Source organism: Lagopus muta, chromosome 13 (genome assembly GCF_023343835.1).
Source record: "Lagopus muta isolate bLagMut1 chromosome 13, bLagMut1 primary, whole genome shotgun sequence".
NCBI classification, from domain to species: Eukaryota; Metazoa; Chordata; class Aves; order Galliformes; family Phasianidae; genus Lagopus; species Lagopus muta.
The window spans coordinates 3,279,992-3,292,324 of record NC_064445.1 but is presented as its reverse complement, the minus strand read 5'-3'; the positions used below and the strand labels follow the sequence as shown (position 1 = coordinate 3,292,324).

General features: G+C 50.0%; 1 protein-coding gene across 4 annotated transcripts in view; it reads right to left on the bottom strand.

The window, feature by feature from the left end:
• The window catches only part of DOCK11 (dedicator of cytokinesis 11), a 70,420-nt gene extending 60,941 nt beyond the window's left edge, over window positions 1–9,479 (bottom strand). For all 4 annotated transcript variants that reach the window (XM_048959357.1, XM_048959358.1, XM_048959359.1 and 1 more), the window contains exon 1: window positions 9,307–9,479. In XM_048959357.1, the coding sequence (XP_048815314.1) occupies window positions 9,307–9,408 (102 nt within the window). In that variant the 5' untranslated portion in view covers window positions 9,409–9,479. The remainder of the gene's footprint in view (window positions 1–9,306) is intronic.
• Between the last annotated feature and the right edge of the window lie 2,854 nt (window positions 9,480–12,333).

The following is a 12,333-nucleotide window of genomic DNA, read 5'->3' as shown; positions in this document are numbered from 1 at the left end:
GGAAGCTCTTGGGAAGGCTGAGTTGAGTCTGGAGACAGGGGTTGAAGAAAAGCAGGGCTGAGGAGACACTGGGCAGGGAGAAAGGAAGGAAGGGGTTCAGCTCATCTGTTTGCACCTGTCCCAGAAGCAAACAGATCCTCCCTCTGGCAGTGTGGGCGAGATGCTAGGTGACACCTTCAGCAGGGTAGCCCAGCACTGCTCATCTCATACCCTGGAAACAGCCATGTGCCAGCTGTGGTCAAGGCAGGCACAGCAGATTCTTCCTTCCCCAATCCCTGGCACTCCCTCAGCAAGCATTCCCACACAAGGCTGCTGTAATTCCTCCCTCCTCTTCTCTGCACTGAACAGAGATGGGCTGGCTCTGCCTGGAGTGCTCACTGGAATAAAAAAATCAAGTGATGGGAAAGGGAGGATGGGTGCACGGTTCTGGCACCCTGCAAGGAAACATCTGCAGTGAAAATTACTCATGTTTTCCATCCTAAAGCACACAGTTCAAGTTCTGCACAAAGCAGTCTCGCTGTCTACACCTGCCTGCTCCCACAGGACAGGGCACACAGGGCAGAAGCCTCAGCTGAGCACTCTAAGGCAGATCCTGGCATCCAAATGAAGGATTTTGATGACTGACTACTGCAAAAAGAAAAACAAAACAACAAAAACCCACGGTAGATCGAGTCTCTGCAACCTTTCCTTTCCCCCCTACCTCTGGCCCTTTTGTCGTGTGCACTGGGGTCAGCACATGCTGGGTTCTGGGCTGCTGCATGTTGCCAGTTTGCACTCATTTGGGATTGAATCCAAGCTGGTGAACCCAGCTCAGAACCATGCATCGATTGGAACTAGGATGTCCCCTTTTTCAATGTTATGCTCAATTCTCTAACGAAAAAGGAAGTGCTTGTAGTTATCAGTATTGTCTTTGAGAGCATCAATTCAAGATAAAAGCTTGGAGAAAGTTTGACAAAATGGTCAAGATATTGATGTCAGGGGAGACCCATTATTACTGCTCAGTCCTGGCAAATCAAAGTGAGTCAAGGTCTGGCTTCAGACTGGCTTGGAGATGATAGGAAGTCAGGATAACCTTCATTTCCTTCCACTTATTTAGCAGTGGACTCCACACTTGACAGTCTTTAGGAGATCGCATTTTGAAGCTTAGATCTGCAACCACAAGGGCCAGAGATGCGTTTTTTTTTCCTGAAAGCTGAGAAACTTGCACAATCACTTGAGCTAAAGGAAAAAGCTGTTCAACAGAGTGGTGGGTTTCAGCCAACCTGCACATGTCACCTCCGAAAGCATTATCCCAATCAAAAAGGAAACACACCACCAGATTGTAGCTGGGACATGCCACAGCATCTCCAGTCCCCAGAAACATCCAAAATCCCACTTCTTCCTGCATGCAAGGGTACATCCTGGCTCAAACCCAGCCCTGCTGCCCACCAAACAGAGCTCAGTGCATCCCTGCATCAGCAGAGCTGCACCTGCATCCAGCTGAGCGTCTCCTGCAGAGAGTGAGAGAGATGGAAATGCAGGGCTGCTCTGATTTTCTCCTCTGAAAATAATAGAGCTAATAGAAATTGGCAAAAAGCTCCGGGTTTCCATGGGACAGCTGAATTTCTGCCAGACATGAATTCTCAAAACATTCTGTAAGTGCAGGAATGCTAAAAAAAGGGGGAAATAGTAATTACAACAACAATAATACTTATTTATATAAGCTCTTAACTGGAGCACCCCAAAGTGATTTTCAGATGTCACTGCTATTTCATCATTTATTTATGTAGTACGAGTTTTATATTTAGCATCCAGTTCCAGAAGATCCAACTACAGAACATCTTAAAACAATTAATTGCACATAAGCAGAACTCCTCCCTTTCCTGCCTGCTCCCAAAACTCCTTGTTTTTCACTCAAGAAACCTTGTGCTCTGGGCCAAGCCAGCCCTGCAGCCACTCCTGCAGGCAAACCATGGCTGGAGGCTCACCCCAGTCTCTTCAGCACTGCAGAAGAACTGGAGCAGGAAGTCACAGATGGGTTTTGGGTTGCCTTAGCAATAAGGTGAACACCCACAACAGTGAAGTCAAGCCCCAGAGATGTTGGCGGTGATTGAAACAGCTCAGGAAGTTGTCTGCATAGCCCCCATCTCAGCTCTGCCTGCGGTAGCTGCTAAGTTAAATGGTTCTCTCCTCAGTAAGCACTGTGTGACTGTATGCTCCATAGCTGCCAGGCAGGATCTGCAGTGCTTCAGCCCAGCCAAAATCATGCTGTTGGTGGAGGCACCTCCAAGCTTCCCCAGAATGAAGACATCCATACGAATGTCAGCATTATGCAAAGGAAGGGACAAGGGAGCACAGGGGAAAAGGTTGAATGTAACTTTCCAAACCGCTGCCTGGGGGACTGGGGTTTGCCTCCCTAAAACCCAGCTTTGTGCTGCATTCAGCCCTCTCCACCACCTTCCTCCAGCAGTGGAAGGCTCCTTTCACCTCTCCTGACTCAGTGGCTCTGCAGATTCACAGGGTTGAACTGCACAAAAAGTTCTCCACTCACAGATTCACCACTTCCACCAAACACCTGAGAAATAGGTGAGCCACAGCTTTTGCTTTACTTTCAGACATCATTACCCCTTGGGTACACCCACCCCAAGCACTCAGCATGCAAGCTGTGGCCCTGTCCTCCTCCATCTGTGCTCTCCCAGCACAGCACAGCTCCAACCTACATCCCAGTCTCCTGACCACCACCAGAATACAACTCGAAGTACGGCTGTCACAGAAAAAAAGCTGCAGCACCACGATATGACTAAGTCCTAACTTTGTCCAGGAAAGAAGCCATTCTTACCCTTAGCTGCACTTTTGCCATGTCCCTACTCAGGGGATGGAGAGGCCAGGGTGCTGCAGTAGGGACGTCAATCAGTATGGAGTTAGGGCAGGAGGAAGGAGCAAGGATACTCTGGACCCAAGCAGTGGTCTCCTTCCACACAGCCACTCCCCAAGGACAGCCCCGTGACAGGAGTTATTAATAGGAGGGAGAAAGAAATTGCATTTCAGCAAGAAAGGAGAGAGGGGTGAGAAAGAGGTTAGGAACAAGCAGACCTGACCCCATTAGAGAAGCAGCGGGAGGCAGAGGAAAGCTGTAAAGATGAGACAGGGCTGTGCTGAAGGGAAGAGCCAGCAAGAGAGAGCTTTGATTTGCACTTTTTAAGGGAATGAAAGAGATAGAGAAAGATGGTGACAGGGAATCATACTCCAGTATTTCTAAGATGGCAGCAGTGCCCACAAAGGCACACAAACCCATCCTTCTTTTCCTTAGCCAGAACAGGAGCGAGGAGGCCAATTAAGCAGGGAAAACCTAAAACCACAGCCCTAAGACTGGTTGCTCTTCAGCTGCTGTGTGCGATTGTGATTTGCATTCTCAGGCCGTAGAAATGTCAAAAGCTTTGTGTAATTTTGCATTATTAGAGATGATAAATCAGTGTGCAAAGAGCTAAATGGAATCACGTAAGAGCCACCAAACTGCCTATATAAAAGGATGCTGTAATAGGCACTCTAGCAGCCCAACTTCAAACGCTCCTGGGCCTCGGGGGGTACACTGCAAATATCTCCATATACCAGAAAGGGCTGAAACAAAACCCCACAGCAATTCCCTTGCTGGATTCTGGGCACACCAAATCCCCATCCACATTGCTGGTGGTCGGCTGCCGGCACTGCTGACAACCATCTGTTCCAGGCACTGCTGGCAGCAGGTCAGGGCAGATGCTGTCAATGCAGGGATGCCTGCATCTCCATGGCATTGCCTCCAGCACACAACCAACTACTCTCAGCTTTGCCCAACAAGCACAAAAAGCACAGCCACAGAGCTTGTAACATGTGGCAAGAGGTGCGTGCACAGAGCTCACATCCTCAGAGCCTTCCTATAATGAGCTCATGGAAACCTACTTCAAGGATGCTTTGGGAAGGATAAGACTTATTGTCTATGTGAAGCTGTTGGAGCCTCCAAAAACCTCAGGAAGTGGCCACACTGAATGTGGTTCATCCCCCAGTGCCCATTTCTCAGCATGAGGAGGGGGCATTGTTCTCTCTCCCAGACTGGGTGTCAGTGGCAGACGCTCTGAGGTTTGCAGGAAGCAGCCCCAGGTGGCTGCATGGTGTGCAGGCCTTGCTGCCCTCTGCAAAGTGATGCCCTTCACCCAGAGCACATCTGCTGTGCGCTCAGACGGAGCAGCCCTGACCACTTGCACTGCACACACAGCCCGAGGCCATTTAGCACTGAGCTAAATGAGGTCCTTGACAGCAAGAGCACCAACTCAGGAAGGCAAGTGATTAATTTTAAGAGAGCGTTTAAGTGTTTTCTATGAGTAATAACCTCACTGTGAGCACTTCCACAGAAATCACCCGAACTTGCGGTGGTGGCACTCCGCAGGCAAAACTCCCACTGAAGCAGGGGCAGAATTTCCTCCCAAGTCTCCACTACGACTCTTTTGCTATTGAAGTTATGCAAACACAGCACATTGACTGCACCCAAAGGGGAACATGCATATATTCCGTGTCTCTCTTGAGCACTGAGATCACTACAAGCACTGCACATAAACAGCCCTCACACTGATCAAAGCGAATTTAGCTTATTAAAGGAGGATCCTATGCAGAAAGCTGATCTCCTCTGCAGGAGTATAAATTCAGTCGCATATAATATAGATTAAGCTGTTAGAAAAACACAAAGAGAACAAAGCGCCTTTTTGCTTCCAGTCAAAATCTTCTCAACATCACTCTTTGGAAGCTTTTTATCTCCTGTTTGGTGCCTGCCTGAAACCGAGTGGTACATACCAGCCCAGCCCAGCCCGGATCAAACAGAACCCATCTCCTCCTGGCATGCAGCCCACAGCCTCATGTCAAAGCTACCAGCAGCACTGCGTAACACAGGAGAGAAGGCGCTCTCACATCTGGATGGCAAGAATCAGTGCAGTTTGCACGCAGATGATCTCCCATGCTGCAGTTGCTGGGAGCTGATGTGCTGGCAGACATATGGCTGAAGCTGGGAGCGTGCCCACGTGCATGGGGCTCACTCCTGCAGCCACATCCCACTGCACAGCATGCATGTCACCAAGCAGTGCTACTGAGCTGGCCAACACCCAGCGTGGGGAAAGCCTGCTGCCCAGATACAGTGCTCCCAGGCCGTGTCCTTCGGTAAAGCTGTGAATGTATCTTCAGTTAATCTGCGTAGAAACGATGTAAAGAAAAGCAGAGCTCTCGTGGGAGATCAAAAATTGCCACCAGATGACTTGTTTTAGCAGCACGGTGGGAAAATGGACTGTGTTTTGTCAAACGTTTGCTCCTCTGATCTTATCCTCTCCCACACATTTTATTTCTCTGTCACAACTCAGAGAATGACACCTTTGGAAAACTTGCAACATGCTTGAGACAACCATCTCATACTCAGCCACTGCTCACTGCATGGCTCCTGTGAGGAGAGGACGTCCAAGAGAGGCCCAAATCTATGTTGTCAGGCTGGATATTAGATAGAATTTCTTCTCCTGTGCTGCAGTGGCACAGCTGCCCAGGGAGTGCTGGGGTGACTGTAGCTGGAGGTGCTCCAGAGCCGTGGGGATGTGGCACTGAGGGATGTGGTTATGGGCATGGTGAGGGCGGGCTGGGGTTAGACATGGAGATCTTACTGATCTTTTCCAACCTGAATGTTTCTATGATTCATCCAAAGAAATAAGTCACCCCAGGCAGCCGGTCCGGCTTCCCACGCAGAAGGCAGAGCATTTGCTGTGCTGCAGCACCACAAGATTACGGCTCTCATTCATGTGCATTCTGCTCAACTCTACACCACCCAGTAAGTTTTGGGGGAAAGCTAAAATGAGGCAAAGGAGAGGTGCAGGGATACCTCCACCAGACCACAGAGTGCACATCCACATCCCCAGGGCATGGGCTGAGTTCCATCCCATGGCACTGCTGTGCTTGCACAGGTCATGCATTCATTGGCAGCTCACTGTGGGCTCCTCATCCCATCCCATAATAGTCAGTAACATCCCAAGTGTGGAGAGAACGGGAGGAAGGAGGTTTCACTGAAGGCCTTAGCCAAGAACGCCAGTATCCATTCACTGCCAAAGGTCGTCTGGCTGATCTCCTTGAGCTCCAACCTGGATCCTTCTCCTGGATTTCAACTCTTTAGCTATGAATTTGTAGTTTGAACACAGTGTTTTACTACTGTTGCCCCAAGGTTCAAACTGCATGTAATTTCATGACTAAGAATGGTTTAAATTACTGCACTTAGGCTTGATCCTCTCTCTAACCAAATCTTAAAACTTTCCTTCATTGTTTTGCATGCCATTTATCTCACCAGCTAATTTAATGCTGTTGCTAAACTTGTCTACTGAAACAGTGACTTTGTTTGTTGGTTATTTTGCCAAACTTCCACCCGTTGATTTATAACCAGTAGCATACATCAAGGCCCATTCAAAGCTGAAGCTGATACAATCTGCCCTGCGGCTTTGCAAAGAAGAGTGGGCATAAAAAAATCAGGGTTCCTGTGGTGCTGCTCTGTAGGGCTGTGCGTGCTTTCAAGGGATTCCTACTGAAGACTTTTGTCTCACCAAAAGCTCCTCTACACAGCGCATCATAGAATCCTAGGATGGCCTGGGTTAAAAAGGATCACAGTGATCATCTATTTTCAACCCACTGCTGTGTGCAGGGTCACCAACCAGCAGACCAGGCTGCCCAAAGCCACATCCAGCCTGGCCTTGAATGCCTCCAGGGTTGGACATCCACAACCCTTGGGCAACCAGTTCCAGTGCATCTGTGAACACAATGCAATGCCAGAATGCCAGCCAGGAATGCCACTGGGAACAGAACACAGGAAGGGGAATAGATAAGCACCAAGTGAAAGCTGTACTTCATCTTTCTTCATCCACTGAAGGACTGAGGTGTCTCTGGGCTCCCTGCCACAGCTGGGTGCTACAGATCAGGACTACAGCCCCACTTGTAACAAGAGCAGCACTGACTGCACCCCAGCAGCTGGTGCAAAGGAAGGACACAGGTACCCCAGGGCACCTGGAGGAGGCTGGAGTGAAGCACAGGACAGATCCCATTGCTCTTTCCATCCCATCCCTTTCACAGACACAAGGAGCGAAGTTACACCCAGCCCCCGACTGACGTCACTCCAGGTTTGCACACCAAAGAGTGAAATAAATGTTCTCCTTCTGCTAAACCAGTATAACTAGGGAACCAGGAACAGAAAGAGCACGACATGAGCTGCACTGCACCTGCAGGACCATGCTTTGGGAGCTGCCTCTCTGCCTTGCAGCATCGCAGTGTTCCTGCCTGGAGATGCATCTCCTCTAATGCACAAATTACAGCTCCACGCAGGCTGACCTTTTCCATGACGTTAAAGGTTCTCCTCACAGAGATGTTTTCATTTAGCAGTATTTCATCCACAGACTGCAAATGGCTTCTTATTCCAGACAGTTCCTCCTCCTGAGGGAGTGCTCTGGATGCCCAAAGTGCTGAAATCCACCACATAGCAATAAAGCTTCATGGCACCCACTCTCTCTTGGGAGGAAGATGAGTGCCCTGGTGCATACAGTGCTAGTTTTGCACCCCACACTCATGCTCATCCTCACAGTTTCCTATGCACTCAGCTACAGCCAGATTGTGGACACCAATCCCATCCACTTCTTATAAACCATGAAGGGAGAGGAACCACCTTGCTCCAGGAACCACCTGGAGCAACCTGAGGAGCACACTCCTCATCCCTCATCGCTAAGGGTGTCTGAAGTGCTAACCAAGACAGTCCTTTAAGCTCACACCACCTCCTTTCCCATTCTCCAAATGCTGCAGTATCCTATGGCTCTTCCCAGGAATGAGGAAGTGCTGGGATTTATCCCTTTGCTGCTGAAGTGTCAAAAGCAGGAAACTCTGCCAAGAGCAGGAATCAGAGCCACCTGCCCTATCCTCCTCCAGTGCTTGGCTGCAAACGCAGTGAGCAGAGCAGCAGCTCTGGGGATTTGCCTTTCTGAAAGAGAATGAGAGAGAATTGGCAGAGGTGATGCAGGCAATGAAACCGTGGAGAGGCTCAAAAAGAGTGGCTGCTGAACCCTGCCAGCTCCTATAGGCTGCTGTCAGGGTTTCATTTATTCTCATCTGCAATCCCACCCATCCCTCTAGGCTCTGACAGAGGGCACACGGCACAGGCATTGTGCCACCATTTGCCTGTAGGACACCAAAGCTCTTGAGGTTCTAAAGAAGAGGTTCCACCAGTTATTATGAAGCATTTATCTGAATGTATTGTTGATGAAAGAGTGAAAGCAAACCCCACAGGAGCCTGTAAAGACATAGGAAACAATCGCATTGGCACAAGGAAATCGGACTGGATTGCCAATGTGACTTTTTTTTGGCCTTAGGAATTAGGAAATTTACAGGAAAACTCTATTTTATTAAGAAATTTTTAAAACTCTCCATCTATTTAGCTCACGCACAATTCAATATTCACTCAACTTGTGCTGCACTTTCTGCATGTCCCATTTCCTAACCTTCCATCAAAGTCAAGGTCAAGTGTGATTGCACGCTAGAGTGAGCAATGAGCAATGCTGAAACACATCCAACAGAGCTCAGGGAAGCTTTGAACTACCCCCAGCATCCCCCCGGGGCACTGCAGCCAACATTTGCACAGCTGTGCACACAACGAAGACAACCTGCTGCAGCATCCCACATGGAGGGATGAAACACATCCAGTACACGTGGCTTCCATCCCAGATGTTGGGGCACAGTTCCTGAGATGCTCACAGCAATGCCAGCTCCCTTCAATCCCACACCCTTTGTTTACCAGTTTCGCAATGCCTGCAGCCAACCAGGATGAGCTCCGTTACCTGTCTGCTCATTGCCCTGCACTGATGAATCCTCATCGATCCGTGCTCCCTCCACACAAGTACCACCTAACTAAGCCAAGGTGACAGAAGCATCGGTTCCTGCGATCCTCACACCTCTGGAGCACGTTCAGATGGGCACAACGATGGCAGGCAGCAAGCAGGGGCCGAAGGCAGGATGGCACAGCACAACCCGTGGGAAGGAGCACCCGAAGAGGGCATTGTGCTCCCGCCCCGCCCTCCCCCATCTCCTGCCCGGCTCAGCCGCGCCCTGCCCGGCCCTTCTGCCTCACCCAGCGCTCCCCATCCCCTGCCCATCCCTTTCCTCTTCCTCTTCTCCCGCTCTGAGCATCCCCTGCCCATCTCCGCCCCTTTCGCCGCCGTTCCCTCGGGCTGGGAGCTGCCCAAGGTACCGCCGCACCGCGCCGCGCCGTACCGAACCGGAGCTCCCCTCCTTGCCGCTTACCAACACGAAAGAGCTTCGCACCGCCTCCGAAACGCTCTGCCGCAGCTCGGCGGCCGTGCCCGGCTTGCTGAGCCGCTTCGTGAACTTCCTCACTTCCGACATGGCGACATGGTCCGAGCGGATCCGAGCCGAGCGGGGCCGCGCCGCGGGCTGCTGCCTCCCAGCGCCGGGCGGGGCCGGGCCGGGCGGAGCCGCTGAGCGGCGGGCGGGGACGAGGAGGGACCGAGCTCAGCCCCCGCCCCGGCCCGGCCCCGCTTTGTCCCCTCAGCAGGTGTTGGGCGCTTCCCGGCCGCAGAGAGCCGAGCTTACAGGCGCTTCCGTGCCGTTAGGGCTCATGCTCCGCACGCAGCCCTCTCCAAAGAGGGTTCCTGCTGCCTTCGTGTTAGGCTAAGCATCCAGCAGGACGAGATCCCGCTACTGAGCATCTCCAGCCTATGGGATTTGCAGTTGGAAAGTGCTTTGATCACAGCGCGTACGATCCCAGCTCGCTGCCTGGTTGCTCGGCCAGAAGTCAGGAGAGAAAAGGAGTTAATGCCTGCTCCTGCGCCCTGTAGCTTTGTGTGCAGTGCCGAGGATGGCGATTTGAAGGCAGAGAGATCCTTTGATTTTATTTTACATTTTGGCAGGTATTTTATACCTTAGTGCCTTACTTCTAAATTGCTTTGCTTTATAGTGCACACAGATACTGCATTGGATAGAGCTGCCCTATTGTCATACAGAGGGTGGAGAAGCACTGGAACAGGTTGCCCAAGGAGGCTTTGGATGCCCCCATCCCTGCAGGCATTCAAGGCCAGGCTGGATGTGGCTCTGGGGAGCCTGGGCTGCTGGTTGGCAACCCTGCACTTAGCAGGGGATGGTCACCATGGTCCTTTTCAACCGAGGCCATTCTATGATTCCATGAAAGTCACACCCTATGGAATCTGCACACAACGTGTGCAGATTGAATCCTATTTACAAGCACTGCACTGGAATTGCCAGCACGCTGTCAGTCACACAACATATAGAGGAACTGTTTAGATTGTAAGAGCCAACATGTAGGGGAGTAATGAATACAGCTACTATGATCCAAACCATGGAAACTGTTATTTGTGACTCCTAAAGCATGCAAGCCAGTTATTGTTCTGCTTTTTAGCAGTTCATGGAAGGGGCAGCAGACACCATTTCATATTAAACATCGCTCTGATCTTCTACAACAGAGGCAAAACAAATCCAAAAGTTTATACTTGATTATGAAATATCTAGATGGGGGACAGAAAAGGAGGAAGTTTAATCACTCGAGCATTAACATTTTCACTAATATCCTTCCTTAAGGCTTTTCAAAATCTGTCTAAACTAGTTCTAAGGAAGCAGAAAGCTTTGTGACAAACAATTCCAGCTACAGAGCACTGAAGTTCACTTCCTTATCTCTACAGCCATAGGAATTCTTGCAGAGATTTCACCGGTCTCTACATGGCTGCTGGCCCCAGAACAGGGCAGCCCTGCTCATCCTGCCTGCAGGAAGGAGCTCGGACAGCCTGGGCCCTGTGGAAGAGCAAGAGGCAGTGCAACAGCAGTGATGGGAGATCTACACTCATGGCAGTACCATTTTCTGCCTAGATCAGAGAAAGCTCTGAGAACAGCACCATGATGGAGCATTTGACAGGAAATAAAGTGATCCCTGGAGTACCCACCCCTTGTTTATGCAGTCAGAAGCAAGAAGTTCCCAGTGAGGTTACGAGCTCAGTGCAGTGCCAGCAAGGGGCTGCGCCCAGTCACCATCCCACTCAGCTGAGCCAAGGAAGAGCCAGCAAACTGAGGCTGTTTTGTGGAGCTAAGCACGGAAACAAAAGGAAAATAGAAGCAGTGAGGACACATGACATGAAAACAACATGCAGAAAGCTCTATCTCAGGAAGGCTGAACATCAGAATAAAAGTCTCAGGCACAACGAGCACTAAGGCAGCTAACAGCAGCTACAGCATTACTACAAGAGGATGCACAAGGCTGCAAGGCTTGTGGCTGTAGTCTCCTTTTGCTCGGGGAAAAAAGGTCAGGGATAGTTTACCAGCATTACAACGACATGTGAGAACACAGCAAGCTTCTGGAGGTGCTGTGGAACTGCTCAAGGCATCACCTCAGAGAGAACAACTTTCTTGAACTCAGCCATAAGAAACTCACAGCATCAACAGACCCCAGAGACCTCAAGAGGTGAAAATGTTCTGTTCCCATGAAAGGACAGAAAGCATAGGCTCTCTTACAAAAAGCAGCCATCACTGAAATCACCTCTATTTTCATTTTTCAAAACATGGTTTAGTAAAATAATAGTTTTTTTTTCAGTGCATTTCTTACGAAGACCCAAACTGCAGCCTCCCCTTTGCCTTCTGCAGGCTCTCCAGTTGAAGGGCTGCAGCTGATGGACTGCTGCCCTTTTCCCAGGTCTGTGCACGTACAGGAACCACAGTGAACACGTTTCTCTGAAGGAACAATCTGCTGCAAGCTCAGGCTGACTTCAGGACAGCACAGACTACAGGAAAACAAGTTTTGCACATACACTGTATTGAGACCAACAGCAAAACCTTACCCACTTATTGGTAGCACTGTAACATAGAGGATGAGCTAAAGCAACCAATTTTTTGCCTAACTCACCAGTTTGCAGCTGACGCTGATATAAAATCTGAAACATATGGGGCTCCTGGGCCATCACTGAGAACCCCTCAGACAAGCTGTAGGGTTAGAGGCAAGCTCAGGGCTTCATTTCTCACAAGCCATCCAAGGTAAAAGACAGGTAATATCATTAGAAAAGAATCCTGTTTTGCACTGCCTTCACTGGTTATCTGTGTGCCTATTTATCACCTTCAAACGGGACTATCCCAGAAAAACAACTAAGTGATTAACTGTAAGTAGGTGATTAATCCCATTGCTTCACTTCATTGCACAGAGGCCTGCGTTCCTGCACTGAGCCAGCATGATTCGGTAACCCAGACCCAGGCAGGACTTTTTGCTGGGAGGAACAGTTATGAATAACATTACATCCTCACCTCACCATTTCT